Here is a 20465-nt window from a genome sequence, read left to right as displayed (position 1 = left end):
GGAAGTGTCTGGGGAGAAGGAAGTCCCTGCTTAGACTGCTGCCCCACGACCCGGCCCCGGATAAGCATAAGAAAATGGATGGATGGATGGAAAGAGAATAGAATAAAATAAACATGCAGTTAAAATATGTGTAAATGCAATAAAAATATATCAGAAAAAAAAATATGCTAAAGCACTAAAATATACCAAGAACAGCTGAGAATATACTAAAATGTATATGCTGAAATGCAGCTGACAATTTAGAGGCGTGTGTGTACTTAAATGTTAAGTACTGTTGGTAGTGGTGCGGATGTTCCTGTACTGCTTTCCCGATGGAAGAGGTACAAACAGTCTGTGGCCCGGATGGCTGGGGTTCGTGGCGATGGATCTTGCCCTCTTCCTTATATAGAGTCAGGAAGGGGGCAGCCCACGATGCCCTGTGCAGTTTTAACCACCCGTGCCAGTTGTTTCCTCTCCTGTGTCGTGCTGCCATACCACACCGTCACACTAAGGCAGAGGATGCTTTCAGTTGTGGCCCTGTAGAAGTTGACGAGCAACCGAGAGGAGAGTCCAGCTCGTTTCAGTTTCCTGAGGAAGAAGAGCCTTTGTTGTGCCTTCCCAGACAGGAGGTGTTCATGGACCAGGAGAGATCAGATGTGATCATGCAGGTCATGCAGGGGGTGTTGCTTACACATACAATACAATGCTCACAACCTACCCATAGAACCCTATTACCAAAAATATAGTCATAACCAGTCGGTTATAATAATTATTTACACACACACATAGACTTAATAAATACCAATATATATGTTACTTAAGTGAATACATTTAAACCACCCAACCAAACTCCACCTTACCCACTTCCCACCTGTTGTTACCCTCCCGAATGTTATGAATGAGTTGGTTCTGGACCCACTGAGGCAGAGGTGGACACAAGTACAGAGTTCAAGGGTTTTTAATGAAAAAGGTTGGCAAAAAAGGGACAGGTGGTGGCAGCAGAAGACTGGCTGGCTTGGGAGCTGGAACAGCTGAATGCAGGGAAAAACAATGGAGCACCGGCAGCAAGGCACCCACTGGAAAATACGTGAGAAGACACTGGTAGTGTTACAGGAAACTGAAAACATGCCTCTTCAGTGTGGCTATATAGCAGGGGTGGGCAAACTGCGGCCCACGGGCTACATGCGGCCCGTTTGCCTTTTTCATCCGGCCCGCCAAAGATTGGCACAGAATTGCTCAAATCATATATCATAATTGTGACATTAATTTGACCGTTTCCAGTAATACCTGATCATTCCACCAGGGGGCACATTACATACAGTGATGCATTGATTTGATTTTGCCGAGCCTGTGCTCCTCTGTTTTCACTCTGCTACTGTTGTGAACCCATCTGCAGCAATGAGTGGGCCAAAGAAAAGAAAAGTCAACAGTGAGTGCCGAGTGTTTAATAAGGAATGGACAACCAAATATTTTTTCACTGAAGTCCGGTCAAAGGCTGTATGTCTTATTTGTCAAGAAACTGTCGTGGATTTAAAGAATACAACATCAGCTGTCACTTTTCCACCAAGCATGCTAATTATAACAACCAGTCACCATTAGAAAGGACAGCTACTGCACAGCGGTTGGCAGCTAATTTGCAGGCTCAGCAAAACACCTTTACGCGGCAAACTGCCATCCAAGAATCAAGCACGAAGGCAAGTTATTTACTGGCATTCAAATTAGCAAAGACCAGTAAGCCTTTCTTCGAAGGGGAGTTTCTCAAAGAGTGTATGGTAGAGACTGCGGCTATTTTGTGTCCTGAGAGCAAGAACAAATTTGAAAAAATAAGCTTATCAGTGACTCGCCGTGTTGAGCTAATTGATGAAGATTTAGCAAGCAAACTAAACAGACAAGCAGAATCATTTACATTATATTCTTTGGCACTGGACGAAAGTAATGACATAAAGGACACCGCTCAGCTTTTAATTTTTATCAGAGGGATTAATGACAATTTTGAGATAACAGAGGAGTTTTTAGCCATGAAATCCCTGAAGGGAAAAACCAGGGGAGAGGATTTGTACAACAGTGTGGCGGCAGCCATGGAAAGGCACAAGCTACCCTGGAGTAAACTCGCCAACGTTACCACAGATGGATCGCCAAATCTGACTGGAAAAAACTTTGGATTGCTCAAAAGAATCCAGGACCGAGTGAAAGAGGACAACCCTGAGCAGGAGGTAATTTTCTTACACTGCATCATCCACCAAGAAGCACTGTGTAAATCTGTACTGCAGCTCGACCACGTAGTGAAGCCAGTTGTAAAACTTTAGTTTATCAAGTTTCTTGAAGAAACTGATGCCGATCACCAGGACTTGCTTTACCACTCCAATGTCCGCTGGTTAAGTCTGGGGAAAGTTTGTCAACGAGTGTGGGAGCTCAAAAGAGATTATCTCATTTTTGGAGCTACTTGAGAAAGCTGACGATTTTCCTGAGCTGAGTGACACAGATTGGCTTTGCGATTTAGCTTTTGCTGTGGACATTCTGACATACATGAACAAGCTGAACGTGAAGCTGCAAGGGAAAGACCAGTTTGTGCATGAAATGTACACAAACGTCAGAGCCTTCAAAACCAAGCTCACCTTATTCTCAAAGCAAATGTCAAACAAGTCATTCGCTCATTTCCCCACACTGGCGACACTGAAACAGGCCCCTGGACATGTGAAAAAATACAGAAAATCACTGGATGACCTACATGGAGAATTCTGCCGTCGGTTCTCTGACTTTGAAAAAATTGACAAGTCACTTCAGCTGGTTTCATGTCCCTTCACACAAGATCCTGAAACAGTGCCAGAAGAGTTGCAGTTGGAACTGATTGATCTCCAGTGTGACACTGTCTTGAAGGAGAAGTTCAACTCTGTTAAACTGGACGAGTTTTATGCTTCATTAAGTGCAGCCAAATTTCCAAACATCCAAAAGATGGCACCGAGGATGCTGGTGTTGTCTGGCTCTACGTATGTGTGTGAACAGACTTTTAGTGTGATGAACACCAACAAAGCACCCCACCGATCCCAGTTGAGTGATGAACACCTCAGGTCTGTTCTGAGAATTGCCACAACAAAACTGACACCGGACTTTGATGCACTGGCAAAAACGGGTGATCAACAACACTGTTCCCATTAAAAGGTAATGTGAGTAATACTGTAATGTTATTTTATGTTTATGTTTGATATGTATGCATCTGGTGCTGACCCGGCCCATGTGTCAAATTTTTAAAGTCAATGTGGCCCCTGAGCCAAAAAGTTTGCCCACCCCTGCTATATAGTGATTCATATAAAAACATTCATAGAGGAAATTACAATGAAACACCCTCAAGTTATCATTTAGTCTATTATTCATTACTGGTTATAGTTGTCTTTCATCTGTAACTACAAAAAAAATAGTTTTTACATATTTAATCTACTGCACCATAGACAAAAAATCTAATGCAATTTTTTTGCACCAGGGCCTTTCAGTAACTATTTATTACATTACTTGAAACTGTATTTATTATCTGATTATCTGAATACAACATATATTTTTATACTCTTGTGGCAGCAGTATTCTCATGCTCTTGTATATAATGTACAGATAGTACATTGCTGATTTTTCTATTTTGTATTCAGTGTATTTTTTTATTGAGTCTTTTGATCTCCTGTCTGTCTTTAATTGTTTGCTGCATGTAACAATTTACAGTGGGATTAATAACTGTAATCTTATCTTATCTTATCTTATCTTATCTTATCTTATCTTATCTTATCTTAGTTGTTACAGGAAAGCCCCCTCTGCTACATGCCAGTATGTGTGTGTGTGTGTGTGTGTTGCTGCTGTATGTAAATGTACTTGATAGGCATACTCTGTGATACGCGGATGCCATCAGGGCCAGTAGCCTTCCTTGCCTTCATCTTCTTTAGCTCCTTCCTCACCTGATCTGCTGTTATGGAGAGGCTGGGGGTAGCTCCTGCTGAGTGAGTGGGGGGAGGGGCATGTCCCCTGTATTTCAGCAGCACAGTTTATCACCATAGCAACAAATGCCAAAATGCTGTTTCTGTCCATACAGATGTTCTGCTCAGATCCATCTCCTCTGCTTAGGTTCCTTTTGTACTTCCACCATTTCATCATGTCTCCCCATTTTCTTAGCAGCTTCAGTGTATGACAAACTCTTTTCTGCTCTGAACTTATTCACATGTATCTCCTCTTAATCTCTTTATCTCTTCAATTCAGACATTTTTTTTTGACACTTTGTTTGCTCTTCATTATCTTTGCTCCTCCCTGTAACTATTATGCTTTCCACATCCCCCACATCTTCTGATTCCTCTACAAACTGCTGCAACATTTCCATATTCCTGGCAACAGAAACATCTAGGATGACTTCTCTCATATGGCCTCAACCTGTAGCACACATAGTCAAAATACATTCTCTGACAATTCCCTTTTAAGCAAACACAACAAAATACTGTCCTTCTCCTCAGACTCTTGACAATCTTCTTATTTCACATACACCTGCGATATCCCAAAAAGACACAGCCTAGCTACTGACAGTGCCTGACAGGACAATATCTTTCAAAGAGTACTTGACAAAAACACTATTAAACAAACATAAACACATGAGTTACATAGGAAACCCATTGAAAATGCTATGACGAGTTGTTTGTCTATTCGACATATTCAGTTTTATCCTTTTTCAAGTTTCATTCCATACAGTCGGTTGTTCATTGGATTTTCTAATAAATCCTCTGAGCAGCACATAGTTCTGTGCCTTACATCGCCAGCCTCTAAAATAAATCAAGACCTCTCGGAAAACAGTTCTGTTACACTGCTTTACTTTTAGCAATGTACAGTAAGCAATAAACTGGCAGCTGAGTGTTGACTCTCTCTCTCTCTCTCTCTCTCTCTCTCTCTCTCCCTCTCTCTCTCTCACTCACTCACACACACACACATTCACAACTGACAAGTAAGCAAAGCCAGAGTGTCGTGGGTAGACAGTGAGACAGGCGGGTAGACAGACAGGTTTTGTGGAGGATCCTCCCTTCAGCTGGTATGCTGTCCAACTGGTTTGTGATGTGACATTGCTCTCAGAAAACAGCACAACACTCTGTGTCCTGACAGTTTCAGCGAAAAAGTCAGCAGACAGACGTTTAGTTTTAAGTAGCATTGTTGCCTCCATGTTTGTAAAAATCTAGAAGATAAGTGTTTTTCTCTGGGAAAGCCTTGACAGACGAAGCAATCTGCAGCCAAGTAACCAGGCAACAGTGCTGGACAGGTGAGTGTTACAAACTCATCCTCTACATACTCAGACATCTGGCCAGAAGTGTTGGAATAATTACCACAGAAGCCCATCCTTGTTATTTTCCGTGTAGTTTTTTTTTTTTTTTTTTTTTTTCTGCTTCAATGGCAGCCTTGACAACAGTGTGGATTACCGTGCTGTCCCTGCTCCAGCTGGCCCACTGCTCTGTCACCTACAGACACACTCCAGGTAAACCACACCTCTTCTCACTCAGAGTTGGTCAAAGAAAAAAGTCATTTCATGACTTTTGTATCTCATAATTCAAACTTTGCACCTTACATATTGTGACATTGTATTTAATAAACCAATTATATTTGAACTCTTAGGTTTCATCGGTGTAAGGAAAAAAAAGCAAAATAAATACTGTTTTATTTTAAGTTCATTCATGGTTCATTTGTGTAAAATAAATGTATCAAATCATTTCTAATTAAAGGCTCGAAATGTTCACCTTCTGTGTGATATACTGTATGTAATATCATGCAATGAAACAAATCACATGAAAAATCCACACCAACAACAAGTGAGTTCATCCCTCAATCCTGTCTGATCTTCTTTCTTGAGCTGTTGCACTCCATCCCAAACAATGGCTCAGTAACAGCAAACATTACTCCAGCAGGGGATATTGTGCATTTGTTAAGGACTATTTTCAGCAGTGGATTAATACACATTTGGTGCTCTTGTGAGTATTTCTGGAAGCAGGACATTGTATGTGGGACTGAGTCACAATAAACTACCACTACTTTGTTGTGTGTTTGTGTGTGTGTGTGTGTGTGTGTGTGTGTGTGTGTGTGTGTGTGTGTGTGTGGTCATTGTTGGTTTGGCTCTGCACATAGGATCAGAAAATTGCAGGCGTTAAAGTTGGAAGGCAAAGAACTTTGAGAATCTGTCAGCTGAAGTATCGAGCCAAAACAAAACAGTGAAAAATATTTTTTGTATTGGGGTAATGTACATGGGAGTTGTATTATTGTTCACTCGGTGTGTACTCTATGAGTGTATATGGCCTGTGTTCTGTAGGAGATCCAGTGTTGGTGGATGAGCAGTCAGCGACATCCTTTCTGTCCCGCTCACTACTCTATAACAGCTGGGACTTTGAGCTGGTGGTGGCTGACAGTCTGGAGAGGGAGTGTGTGGAAGAGAAGTGCAGCTATGAGGAGGCAAGAGAGGTATTTGAGGACGACACTCAGACGGTAATCCTGCTAGTAACGACTGTCTCTCTATTGTGGACTTATTTAGAATGTAGAATGCTACAGTTGTTTTTAAATTTACAGATGGGGAAAATTTCTGTTAAATTTTGTGTGATCGTTGAGTGAACAGTGACGAGAAAGGCAACTAGAATTCGTAAACAGTTTAATGAATGCTTTTAAGTTTCATAATCACTGCATTGTTGCATTTGCACTCTTAGACTGGAAAAAAACTGTATTATCTATTTACTGGAACAATAAATACTTTACAATGACTCTTAACGCATGTCCGCATTCGCTTGAAATGTTCTGTGGTAGCTGCTGTTTCAGTTTCAGTTTCAGTTCTTCTATCTTAATGAAGCTACTTCATTAAATCCTTTTTGTTTTCACTTTAAGGAATTATTTTGGACCAACTATGTCGACAGCCAAGGTAATGCTTTAAAAGATAAATATTATGCATTGCTGTAGTTTACAGGCCTTGGTGTTAGGCTCATTCAGCAGAATGTGGTGTTTTCACATTAAAAATACATGTGTAACAATAAATAATAATAATAAATATTATTATAATTAACATTATAATTAGCATTATTTCTGTATTACTAAGATATTTGTCATATCTGCTTGGTTGAAGGTAAACTCATTTGGGGATGCTTTAGAATGCTACAATAGAATGTATCTTTCAAAATAGTCTGTACTTTATTATCAAATGCTCTGTGAAATAGCAGTCAAAATACATTCCTTACTATAGAAAAAACTGTAATGTGTGTATGTTTACTTCTGCTGCAAACAGTTTATATCTGTACACAAATAACAGCAAACAGTTAAAAGTTCACTATTCAGCAGTTGTCATATTCAGCACTGTATGGACCATCACTGATGACAAAAGCTAATTAGAACAACAGAAGACACTGAGGTCATCGTTGTAGTGATGAGTGACTGACTAGCTGATTGACTGGTGTGAGAACTGTTTAAGAAAAAATGATGTGATGTTAATGATGTTTGTCTTTTAAGCGTATGCACCCAGAGTAGATGTGTCAGGGCTGGTGGCAGGGATCCTGGCTGTCCTAGTGTCTGCTGTTATTGCAACTGTGCTGGGAATCTATTGCTACAAAGCCAAGATCAAAGGTGGACGGAGGTCAGCCCAGTAAGTTTACTCTGGAATCTAGCTAACCTTGGGGTGTGAAATTAAACTAAGTCTTTTTAGTGCATTTTATGTATCTTGTACTGTGTGCTGCTCTAGAACTCCAGTGCGAATGGCAGCAGATGGGCGTCCAGCTCCAGAGTCTGTGCCCCTCGCAGCGATCATTGCCCCAGGTCTACCCAGTTACAGTGAGGTTCTGTGCCGCAGTGGGCAGCATGATGCCCCACCACCTCCATATTCAGGGTGAGATGATGCTTCAGAATGCATATGCACCTTATCTTCCATGGATCCAGCCAAACATCTTCAAAAAGAAGGATACAGGTGTAGACCTGAAAAAAAAAATCGCAAAAAGTACCATATGTTTAAATACACATTTTAGAACCAATTTTCTTACAAAGAAACACATTTTGTGACAGGTTTTGTTTTTCACAACAATGCTTATTTCAATTACAGAGAAGCACCTAGATATTTAACACCTCAGCACTCCATGTCTCCACCATCATCTACACACCATGTTACATCATCAAACATTAAACTAAGCACAAAAAACATCAAAACAACATATGCTACTTATTTTGACATGTATGTCAACATAAACACAGCACAGACTATCAGGACTAGAGACAGCTACTGAAAAACTGAGAATAAAATACTGATTCTTAAACAGCACTTTAGAAATTAACCACTTCACTATGTGGAAAATTCTTGAAATAACTATGATAAATACCTGCATCCCTACCCCAAAATGTATTTAAAAAAACAAATAAACCACATTGCCACAACACTTAACCACAGGAGACTTTTCTTGTCTTTCAAATTATTTTTGTGGATCGGTTACAACATATCCTTCCAAAAACCTGTAATTTTAAAAACATTTAAATGATCGATGCTTATGAAAAGCAATCATGCTTTTTTCTAACAAAATGTATATAATGTTTACATTTCATGTTTAAGTCAGATGAAAATAAACAGAAATTAAGTTTGGCCTTCTTACTAATTGTAAAACAATTTGGATTTGAATACTAGTTAGGCCAACATTGAAGGGATGGATGAGCTTGCAAATCACCAAGTTAAGGATGCAGCCATACAATCGACAAATCTTGTCACCTGGTTGACAAAAGGATGGTACGGAAGCAGTTAAACAGTCTTTCAAAATGGTGCAACTTAAACTTATGAATGGCAAAGACCTCACAAGGGTTGGGTCTAGGTCATTTGGGATACCAAAATCTAATGACATGAAATAAGGTACTAGTTAAGTCAAATCAGCTGTACGAACTTTTCTGAACTTCTCATGTTGATAAATTGTACTTATTCCATCCAAATTTCTATTTTCTAAGGCTTCTTTTTTATTGTCTGGATCTTCAGATACACTGTCTATTCCATTTATGTATTTGATTTAAGTGTAATTGAGGGTGTTCGTAAATAGACTCCTTTTTTGATGTTAGATTAGATTAGATAGATAGATAGATAAATAGATAGATTAGATTTATTTATCCCAAGCTGGGAAATTGCAGTGCAGCTGCAGCATTACACACAGTGAAATAAGTGAAAATTTGTGAAATAAGACTATAAAGAACAAACTATACATAATAAAATATCAAAATAGCGAGGAGTAGAAAAATAGATACATAATAATAAAATAGCAAAATAGCAAACAGTAGTAATAAAAGGTATTGTACAAAAAAGAGTATATACAGCAAAATAAAGTGTACCGTGACTATAAGTTAGGTTGCCGCTTAGGTTGCTGCCTTTTTGTTGCATTCCAACCAAACACATTAGCTGCTAATTTCACAACATGCTGCATCCCTCTCTTTTTCAAGACTCTTTCTAGGAACAAAACAGACTGTTTGACCCTCATGGACCATGCTGTGAAAACCTCACAAAGATCTGTTCTCTCTTTGACCACAGGGGCGCGCCATCAGAGACAGCTGATCCAGGAAACAATGAATGAGAGGGCTGACAGACTCTTTATTATGGTTGATGGGCACTGGTTTGATTGAACTTTTAGTGAGTGAACTAGATGTTTTCTGATCTACTGTATTTATGAGTTAAGTTAAAGAACAATCTCAGAATGGACACTATTGACAGTATGATCTGCATGTCAGCTGGCACATAGTCTGTCACTACAGATGTGATGCTTTAAAGTTGATACAGCTGAGGGTGGGTATAATTCAAATAACTGTGTAGTGTTTGTCAGGTGCTTTTGTGCAGAGCAACAGAAGACTATATATTCATATAAAATACTGATTCTTCAAGAAAACAGACGTTTTATATAATAAATCACATAACAATTACAAGTCTCCAGTCATTTTATTCATCTATTGTAACTTTTTAAGGCAGTAGACACAAGTACATGTGCATACACTTGGACTCGAGCATGCCATCACATAATTCTTTAGCCTGCATGCTGCAACTTGTGTGTTTGTTATTTATCACTGCAGTCTATTACAGAACTACTGCTGGCTACAGGAGCTGAGCTCTCCCACCAGACTCAGGTTTTACTATCTTCCACAATGATACACCACTGGGCGCTGCTGTGCGTGACAAATTGTGTGCGTGTCTGTATGTGTACGAGCAGGGGAGGGAAGGAGAGGATGAACGCTAGCCCAGCCATTCCTCTTAAAAATGGCGTCTTGTGAACAAAACGAGCGAAAATAGCTTTACTGTACAGTGAGGTAGCAGCAGGAGAGCAGTTGTCGGCGCTGGATCAGTGTGAATGTTGCTTCGGTTATTAAAGCTTCCAAGGAACGTGGGGCATCTGTTCTACGGCCCATCGGCTTAACACAGGAGACAATAGACAGTGAAATATATGGGGGAGAGGAGAGGAGGGAGGAGGTGCTCCTGGCTGCTGTGACCCCCTCCCCTTCTCCCTCTCTGGCTCCTTCTCCTCCCTCCATTCCTCCCAGTCTACAGGCTCGTCAAGCGAAGAAATAAACAGAAGCGAGCGCAGAGAACAGAAGACATTCCTCCCTCCCCTCCCCCTCGCTATCTGCCCATCTTCATCCAGCCCTTTCTTTCATGGAGAGGAATTATCCCGCTTCAGGCTTCGGAGATCTAGGGGCTGGGACGGGATGGAGTTACGACAGATCAGCCAAAGCAAGGTAAGCTTTGCAGGGCAAAGCATGGGCACCAACATGCTATTCTGGATGCACCAGTGTACTTAAACTGGCTCTAACAATACCATGGGCATAGCGCTGCCTGCGCCTCTGCATTCAGCCGGGCTGCATGGTGCTGCTACATGGCCACCAGCCTCAGGTACAGCCAGCCGTATTGTCATTCGGGAGAGGGGAGGGGTATGGGGGCTGTCTCCAAAATGCATGGAATGCGATGGAAGGTTAATAGTGATACGGAATCATAGCAGAGGGGAGAAGCGAAGGGGGATGGGTTGCTGGAAGCCGAGTCTGTAATTTTTTTTTTAAATGAAAGAACACATCTAGGTTCCAGCACTGCATTGTCTCCGCCTCAGCTTTGTCTTGCTTTTGACATAACAAAAACGATGACAGGGGCTCTCTCAGGTTGGCAGGCAAGGTTGGCTGGTGAAGTGCTAATTGGTTATAGCCTACAAATCAAAGCAATGCGGTGCGTAGAGCTGCTGCCTACTGTCTAACAACGGGAAACAAGCCCTGAATTTCATAAAAAAAAAAAAACTTTTGAAATGATGTGCGAAATAGAGTAATCTGTTCTATTTACCAAGTTTAGGACTACAATACCTTCTTTCAAACAAAAAGAAAACTGTTACCGTAGCTAATGATGGCAACAGCAGCTTCACTGATGTATTCACAGATATGTGTGAAATATTGCAGATGCTATGAATGAAGTTGTTGGGCTCTAACATCAAAGGTGACATTCTCCCTTATCAGTAAACAGTACTGTACAAGAATGTCACATGACAAACGTGCCCTGCCTGTCACTAAATTAAACGTCAGCTAATTGAAGTTAACGTTTGTAACATAACGCTGATTGACATTATATTACTGAATTAACACTGGGTAGCTTTTAGTCCAGTCAAGCTACATTTCTAGTTACCTTGCTCTGACTGCATTTGTGCAGCATGCAGCTGCAGCCAGTTCACTAGTATCCCCATCAAACATGGCAACACAACCTGCTAGAGGGTCCAACAGACGTTAGCAAACAGTCTAACTGTCAAGTCAGACAGGTGACGCCGTCTTGAATATTAGCAAAATCCCAAAGTGTGACCGTCTGGCTCAGTGTGTCCCAGCTGCCACTGTTAAGAAATGACAGATGAAGGGGGTGTCCTTGCACGTCACTGTAGTGTGTAGGAATTGGGGCCTCGAGCCATGCTAAAGTTAGCTAGCTCCTGTTAGCATTGCTCCACGTTAACGGTCGCCTTGACAACCACATCCGTCCTCCGTTAGACTCCATGAGTTCCATCTCTGGAACAAATGCTGATTGAGTTTTGTGCATGGTATTTTTCTTTATAATGCAAGCAGAAAATTTGTCAAAATGGACAAAGAATTATTTCATTGTCTCATTCTTCCCCGGTTGAAGGTGAGATCTGATGCTTTTTAAATGTATATTTTCTTGCTTTTAGTAGGACATGCCTATCGCTTCACTCAGCTCAGATAGCAATAAACTAAAGGGTCCGGTTGATGGCCTTTGAAGTGTCTGTATTTTTGCATATTTATATCAGGTATGCTGCCACTTTGTCCAACCTTAGCCAGTCACCAGCTGAAGCCACCACAGCACTTTTTCATAAGCAAATAATCAGTAACTTGATTGATTGACTGACTTAGAAAATGTATACAACAGCCAATAACAACAAATTCCCACTATACAGTGTCCAGATTGAAGTCATGATTTCTAATTTGGTTATGTCTGACCAACAAACACCATGAAATAGGGACATTTAATTAACAACAATAAGAAAAAAGCAAAAAGTTAAGAGTTTGTATGAAGAATTTGTAACCAACAAGTGCTTGGGACTAAACCATTAACGGAAATGTCAAGGTAGTTTTCCTGTTGGTTGACCAATCAGTATTCATTGTTTTAGTATATACTTACTGTATATATATAAATTCAGAACTAAGGTTCATTTAAAGCTTTGGGGATGTCTTAATTTTTACAGATGAAGTTCATCTGTTCATCAGGCTCTATAAGCAGTTAAGGATTATGTGTTGTAGCTGAACTTGTTTTCATATATAAATAACACACACACACACACACACACACACACACACACACACACACACACACACACACACACACATATATTTATATATATATAATTATTTAAGTTTTATTTGTGCCATACAATTAATACATTCCATCATTTAGTAAATAAACATTTCTGCATTCTCATATATATCTTTGCACAGAAATGTATGGAATAGAGACATGTGGATAACAAACAAAAACAAAGAGACAACACCAACAAACTTGACACAACTGAAGAAAATACTTGACAAACAATAAAATGACACTTATAAAACAGGGGACATAGTCAGGGTGTGCCATATCATATTGTTCATGATAATGCCAGTATCATTTTAAATATGTTTTAGCAAAAATGATCGTATCCTGATAATGGCAGCATTCAGACTTGCTGACCTAATGACATCATACCGTTACGCACAAGATTGAAAACTTGAAATGGCAAACAGTTCAATGTTATTATTTAGAGTAACCAGGTTTATATGAAAACCAATCTGGAATGTCTCTGTTTAACATTGATATTAATCACTATACCTGCACAGACATTGTTTGCTACAGTAGGTTAAAACTTTGACGACCCGTTGTGGTGCAAACCAAACCTCAAGTTGTTAAGATTCATATACAGTAATTCAAGATAGCACAGGTTTACCAAAAACATTTGAATTATCAAATAATTACATAAAGCTAAATAAAGAGAAGCTCCAGATATGTGTCAGAATCAGCAACAAGTACAAACCTGTATCAGAGAAATGTCATAGTATCAATTATATACACAGTAGTGGTTTTAACAGTACAGTAGATATGGAATATATAAAAATAATCTTAAAGAGAAATTGTGATTTTTCTTGAAAAAAACAGAACAATACAGCTGTGACTTGTGATGCGGCAGAGAAACAGGAGAGAGAGAAACAGGATGTTTGATGTTACCTCAGACTTGACATCGTGATCTAAAATCTCTTCGGCATCATAACTACCATCTATTACCATCAGTTCACATAATTATTCTGTATGTCCACAGGAGGAACTGAACCTCTACCTATCAGGAATGAGCCCAAATTCCTGGACCTTCTTGTGAGAAGCTTGTGAAGGTCCAAGTTAAAGAATTTAAAGGCAGTGCGACTAAATACTATAGGGTACATAAAAATCTGACCTACTGGAAATGTGATGAAGGCAAGCTGAAATAAATCATCCTCCCTACTATTACTACTGATCCTAACGCACCTAAAACAGTGAATGTTTACTACAGTTTAATACCAGGGATTGTGAAAAATCGACTTTACATGCATTTGGCTGGGGTGTGTGTAAATTTCTGATTTCAACTGTATGTCCTTCAGTAAACATCCTTATGGACCATACTTGTTCCCACTGCCGAGCAAACATGCCGGTTCAATGAATGCCAAAAGAGACTCATTCCTATTTCCTCTCATTGGCCATATTTGATTTTTGTAAATTCCCCTCTCTATTTTCTGTGTATTTCCTCCACTGTTAAGATCAATAATGCTCCTCCTGTGGTTCACAGTGACATAGGTGTACCCAGCAGCAGCAAGCACGCATGAAGCAGATGGCACCAATAGTGTTTCTTCACATGTCTGTGTGCTAGCTGCCTTCTTTCTCTTTCTCCTCCTCCAGAAGTTAACTACATTGCCCCCTACACCATACTTTTAAAAGTCAAGTTTTTTTTGAAAGAACATGTCAGAATCAGAAAAACTTGGCACAAATGCATATTCACCAGCTATACTGTCATCACTAAAGTTTTTCAGTTTTTATGTCTTGCAATAGAGGTAGTTAAACCAGTAGTTAAATGAGTGGTTGACCCATTTAAAGATATTTGAGAAAGACAAAATGATAATTGCACACCAGGCTTTCTGGGACACTTCGAAGGACAATATTAAAATGATATTAGTAAACTGGACAAAACCAAAAACCTTCCATTTGTGACAGAAGTTGCTGTCATCTATCACTAATTCATGAGGACCACCAAGTTGCTGCCCTGTCTTTCTCTGCTTTCTCCTCATTGCAGCGTCTTGCTCATTGTATGCATGTTGTACTTCCTGCAATGCTGTCCTGCAATATGTCTGGTTGGTGCACTCTCAACCCATGGGAAGATCTATGAAGGAACAAAAACAACAAACAAACAAACATTCAGAGGTAAAACCATGAGTTGATTGATAGCCTTACTATTCTCCTGTCGCTTGAGGGGGGGTTTTCCCTCTTCATTTCTCATAAGTAGGATGTGACATTAAGCCAAGTTGAAGGACAAATGGAATGTAATAGTCATAATTATGTTTTCATTAGTGTATAATCACCAGAAAAAATATCATCATGTTTTTGTACCTTAGAATGAGCCCTTTATGTTTCTACAATAGCCCAGAATGGCCAAACTAAAGACTGGTAGTAATAATGATAATACATTGCATTTCTATAACGCTTTATCATGATATTCGCAGGGTACTTCTCATTTCTCAAAATTGCATCCTCGTTTCCCTCACTTGCATCTTTTCCTTGCGTCTTAGTCCCTCCCACCGGGGATGCATGAGAGGACGCAAGGAAACCACGCAAGGAGAGAAGAAACGAGGAAATATGTTTCAGGAGAATTGAGACGTCCTTTCCTCTGAAGCGTCACGTGAAGCGACGTCTGTTTCTGATGAGGCGACACAGCTGGATCTGCTGCATTTACCGTTATATTCACACCCCACCACCCCCCGCCCTCGATATATTTACATTTTATACTTATATTTACATTGTTAAAAAGTCTCCAGCACTAGCAAATAAATATGAAACACTTTTATTAACACACATGAGAATTAATGAGTTCATTCTTGGCTGGACGCCTCTTCCAGGTGAACAGGTGTCATTTTCTGACCTGAACTTTATCAGCCTCGCTGTGTCTTCTGTCCTGTTCAATGAGACACATTTCAGATCTGTCAGTGAAGGCAAACCGACAATGCCATGAAACACATGATTTCACTCAGATAACACGCAGAACGAGTGACGAGAGGCCGATGTGTTAGTGTTAGAACAGGTTGTAGATTAAAGACTGCTGAGTGGAGACAAAACTGGAGACAGATGTTTTAATGTATGACGCTGAACGCAGGAATCAGCTGCTGCGGGACTTTTATAAATCAGTAGAAATAACAGCGGTAAACCAAACTCTGTCTCCAGCGACGTCTCTCTCAGGTCTGGGATATCCCGTCACTTCTCCACATTTGACATGATTTCTCTGAATATCTGTAAAGAAATAAGTTTTCCTGCCTGCCGGCCTGCGCACAGTGAGAGGTGGTTGCTAGGCAACGTACGTGTTTTACTTTCAGAGCCGCTGCGCAGTGAGAGATGTGACAGAGGAGAGTAGGCTCATTTTAAATCAATAAATATGTTTTAATCACTATTTTGTGTCACTTTATATTGAATGCTTTAGTAGTGAGCATAGTTCAAAGCAGGATAATAGTGAGCAAGTTCCTATCGTCCCTGCTCACTTTCCATCATCTCTTACGTGATTGAAACATGACGGATCCTCATGTTCTTGTATTATCGCTCTTTGGAGAACGTAGCGTTGTTAGGCTCATCTGAATTACAGCCATTCACTGCAGGATACTAACACTAGCGCACTTTCTCCTCCACCTCATTCAAACGTGCCAGCTGTGGGGGCGGAGTCTTCATACCGCTCAGTTGACAGACTTCCGGGTAGGATGCACTGATGTATCCTCGCTCATGGCTCCTCCGAGGGCCCTCATCGCTCCTCGCTCCTTAGAGCCGCAATTTTCGCTTTGGGACGGCCGGCAATATGGCGGACCAGAAGTACTTCCGGTTCGAGCGAGGATCGAGGAGCGAGGAAACGACAATTTTGAGAAATGAGATCCACCCATAGTGTGTCAATGAAGGAGGCAAACTCACCTCAATTACCACTCAACCTAGCTGTAGAGAAGGCCTTTCACATCTGAAAGAATCTGAAACCTCAACACTAGACACATTGGTCCTTTAACAGGTGCTGATGATAAATATGAAATGCACTCATTGCTTTGACAAACTGCATACTTCAAACAGTCTTAATCATTTAGCAAATGCATCAGCACATAATCTTTAACCAATAACAGATCCTCATGAAACAGAAGCATATGATCTCATGTTGATATTGATGGGGTCTTTTTTATGTGGAATGGTCTGCGTTTCTGCTAAATCTTCAGAGATTACTAGTGACTGTCTCAAGTTAAAAAAATCCTTTTACATCATATGATAAGTTAGAAAACAAGTTGAAAAGTCCTCATACCAAAAATGTTAATTGAAGATCTAAATTAAACTTGACCCATGGTGGAAATATGGGCCTATCACAGAGCTTCTACATGTGATTCCTTAAAAGACCGCTTTGTAGGATTAAGTGGCATCTATCGGTGATGTTGCAGATTGAAACTAACTGAATACCCTTCCACTCACCCTGTCTGTTTGTCCATTCTGGGCTACTATCGGAATATGGCTGTGGGCTTCGTGGAGGACCCGCTCCCTCTGTCAATATTGAGGCCTCATTATAAGATAATAAAAACTCAATTCTTAGCTTCAGGAGATTATACACTGATGAAAACATACAGATTATATTATATTCAATTTGTGTCAATAGATCCACCTACACACTGGATCTTTAAGGTGTTAAAGAAGTGACATAGCTAATTTCTGCATAAATGAAACAAGAAAAATACAGCACTACACAAATACATACATTCATATGATTTTGAAGGGACAAATGTATTCTATTATTGTACGATAAAAACATTCTTTTGTCTCATTTTAGGCTTACCAAAAAATACTAGTTTTAGAAACCTACATAGAAATATGGAAAAAGTAGATATACGCACAGGCAATTTAGCCTAGCTAAGGAAAATGATACTAAATAGGAACATTTTATTGCGACTGGAAAAACCGAAGACAGAGAAAAACCAAGGATCGTTTTTCATATTCATACATTTCATATTTATCCAACATGCTGGAATCAGACAGTAGAAATGAAGTGAAATGAAGAAACGTTGGATTTAGAGCATGTCCATCTAGTTAACAATTGGCAAACCGATTCCAATACATACTTGTTGTAGAATCATCATAACTAACAGATAACATAACATAACTATCAGATAACACATGGGTAGATACCATCTTCTGCCATTTTGGCTATTCTCCTCATGTGTGTTCTTTGCTGATGGAACAATATTAACTCCTCTATGATATCCGAAGGCTTTACCGCCTTTGTGATACAATTGGCCGCCAGGTATGAATCCTTCAAGGCAGCAACTTTAACAAGGGCTGTGGACACTTTCTTCTGATGGTCTTGTTCAGTTTGTCTCCTCATGAATAATCCACTGGCTTGTCCTTAAGAGCAGAATGTGTTGTCTCCAACTGTCAAAATAATTCTTGCGGCTTCATAAACAGATTTGGTAGCTTGCCACATAACACACACAAGGGCTAATGAGCCTTATCATCCCCAATAGTGATGAATTCATATTTTAGGTAGCTGTTGTATTTTTGGTTTAAGGCTGTTATTTTTCTTTTTGCCATTTTCACTATCCTCATCTTCAGTGGGTCTCTTTTCAGCTGCCCCAATTAAAAAAAATAAAAAAATAAAAAACCAAAAAAAGCTTGTTAGTGTAGCCTGTTTCTTCATTTTTAATCATGCTAGCTTTCATCCAAAAAAAAACACAGTGGTACAGTACAGTACAGTACAGTGGCTAGGCCCCCTGGGTGGTGCAAGTGGAGAACCGCTTAACACCACTACAAACAGGTAGTTATTCTAATAGATTCTCAGTGATTGTGTTTCCAGGGCAGCTTTTAGTGCAATTGACAACATTCATGGGTGGGAAGACGGTGAGAGATTGTGTTCTTGTCAGCAGTGGTTAGTCTGTCCACGCTGCCTCCTTCTGTCTACACCCTTTCCAGGTCAGAATGATGTGATGTGAGTTATTCCATGTTTATGTCATATGGGATGAAAGACAGAGATAGAAAGGATTCTCGTATTTACAACTCATGACATGTGAAGGTTATAACTGGCAATATGACACTTAATCTACTAAAGACTCACTCTAGTCAAAATGTATTTTGCTTTAGGTGCTTGACTGTGATGTTTGAGCCTCACTGCAGAATGATGTATGTGCCAAGTTTCACACTTAGAAGGTTTTCACTTTCATCTGCTGAAGGACGAAAGGTTATCTGTGCTCACCTAAAATCTGTGTTTAAGATGTGAACATACCAGCAGGAGTTTATATCATCACAACTTTGGAGACAGTTGTGATCCAGCATGCAGCTTACATAAATGCAATATTGAAACTTGAAACCTCCAGGTAACAGAGAATGATCTTTTGAAGTGCAGTAGGTGACATCCTGTGTCCAGCAGTTGAACTTTGAAAAAAGAATGTGTTTTCACAGATTCTGGATTTCTCAATGAGGAAGAAGAAAACAATGTATTTTTACTGAGCTGATCGAACTTTTTTGTGGAAAAACCACACCAGACACAAATTATTATTCAAACCAGAATTTTTTGTATATCATAAAACATGTCTGAAGGGGATCTTCAAAATAGCCATCCATGTTTGTTTGCACATATTGAATTGTAGGCCCAACAGTTTGACCTATCCAGTATGAAACAGCAAACTTGTTGTAAATAAGGGGAGTCAAACCTAATAATCATGTGTTCCTCAGCCTTGTGTATGGGAGCTCCAGGTCATCTCACCCAGACTCAGAGCTGCTCCACCGGCAGGCCTATGGCACCCCACACCCCCTCCAGGGCTATGCAACCAACCACCACCCAGGAAGTTCCAGACAGGGCGGGGCCTGGGGTGCTGCTGGACGCACACTTGGTAAGGATTCACTGAATGGTATATCTGTAGAAATAGAACTCAGTACTGTACGTATGTTTTTCTATGTACAACTTAGTATTTGTACAGTGATATTTGCTAACTTTCAACTTTAAATTAAGGATATTTACTGCACATCCTTAACTTAAATCTGTAGTCAGGGTGTGAGATTTGTATTTGCTTGTTTTGTTTTTTAACTCTTCCCACACACAACACTGTCGGCAACTCTTTATTACCTATGGGTGAGAGTGAACGGCTGCTTGTCTATAAGTGTACCCTGCCTCTTGACCAATGTCAGTCCCCTATGACACTTCAAAAGGTTAAGTGGATATAGTTCATGGAAACCAAGAACAAAACGTAAGAACAACAACTGGCCAACTCAGTGTCATTTTACACAGTGTGAGGTTCCATCAGACTACAATGCAGCAGTTCAGGATAGGTTCCAAACCCAGGCAAGAATATCAAAGCTTAAAAAAGTTGCCAAATTTTGAGCACATCAGTACAGTACATTAAACTGTAACAGTTTTAGTATGTGTGTGTTACACTTTCTCAGTTGTTCAGATACGTTGTTGCAATAGATCCAGTTTTAATAACAGGTGACACAAACGCCTAAATAGTTTGCAAACATTATCTAATATGACACTGTAACAAAGATGTGCAGCTGTATACATAACGTATACCACTGTGTATACATATATGTATATGTATATATACAGACGTGTGTGTGTATATTTGTGTGTGTGTGTGCATATATATATATAAATTATATTAATCAAGACCAACCATTGATATTAACTGAATAAAACTAAAAAAAGGTAAAGAAATCATAACATTCCAATCCACAAAAAATGTATGTGCAATAA

General features: G+C 39.8%; 2 protein-coding genes across 3 annotated transcripts in view; both read left to right on the top strand.

The window, feature by feature from the left end:
- The first annotated feature begins 5351 nt into the window (after positions 1-5351).
- Positions 5352-9897, top strand: prrg2 (proline rich Gla (G-carboxyglutamic acid) 2). Of its 2 annotated transcripts, none has more exons than XM_041957182.1 (6): positions 5352-5467; positions 6293-6465; positions 6856-6889; positions 7471-7594; positions 7700-7843; positions 9509-9897. In XM_041957182.1, the coding sequence occupies exons 1-6, from the start codon at positions 5383-5385 to the stop codon at positions 9549-9551; spliced, it is 603 nt and encodes a 200-aa protein (XP_041813116.1). In that variant the 5' UTR covers positions 5352-5382; the 3' UTR covers positions 9552-9897. The 2 variants fall into 2 exon arrangements, with proteins under 2 accessions (XP_041813116.1, XP_041813115.1); XM_041957181.1 differs by having other exon boundaries at positions 5368-5467; positions 7471-7603.
- A 721-nt stretch (positions 9898-10618) lies between these two features.
- Positions 10619-20465, top strand: part of prr12b (proline rich 12b) — a 38955-nt gene continuing 29108 nt past the window's right edge. Inside the window, exons 1-2 of the mRNA XM_041956550.1 lie at positions 10619-10701; positions 19448-19605. Of these exons, the coding sequence (XP_041812484.1) occupies positions 10619-10701; positions 19448-19605 (241 nt within the window). The remainder of the gene's footprint in view (positions 10702-19447; positions 19606-20465) is intronic.

Source organism: Chelmon rostratus, chromosome 17 (assembly GCF_017976325.1).
Source record: "Chelmon rostratus isolate fCheRos1 chromosome 17, fCheRos1.pri, whole genome shotgun sequence".
In the NCBI taxonomy this organism is placed as follows: Eukaryota; Metazoa; Chordata; class Actinopteri; order Chaetodontiformes; family Chaetodontidae; genus Chelmon; species Chelmon rostratus.
Note: the sequence above shows the minus strand (reverse complement) of the source record. Positions and strands in the feature narration are given on the sequence as shown.

Bases quoted from the DNA above. Each gene is read 5' to 3' on its own strand.
- prrg2 (XM_041957181.1), top strand. From the start codon at position 5,383: ATGGCAGCCTTGACAACAGTGTGGATTACCGTGCTGTCCCTGCTCCAG. The intron at 6,890-7,470 runs GTAATGCTTTAA...TTGTCTTTTAAG, and splicing joins CAACTATGTCGACAGCCAAG to CGTATGCACCCAGAGTAGAT. The intron at 7,844-9,508 runs GTGAGATGATGC...CTTTGACCACAG, and splicing joins CCACCACCTCCATATTCAGG to GGGCGCGCCATCAGAGACAG.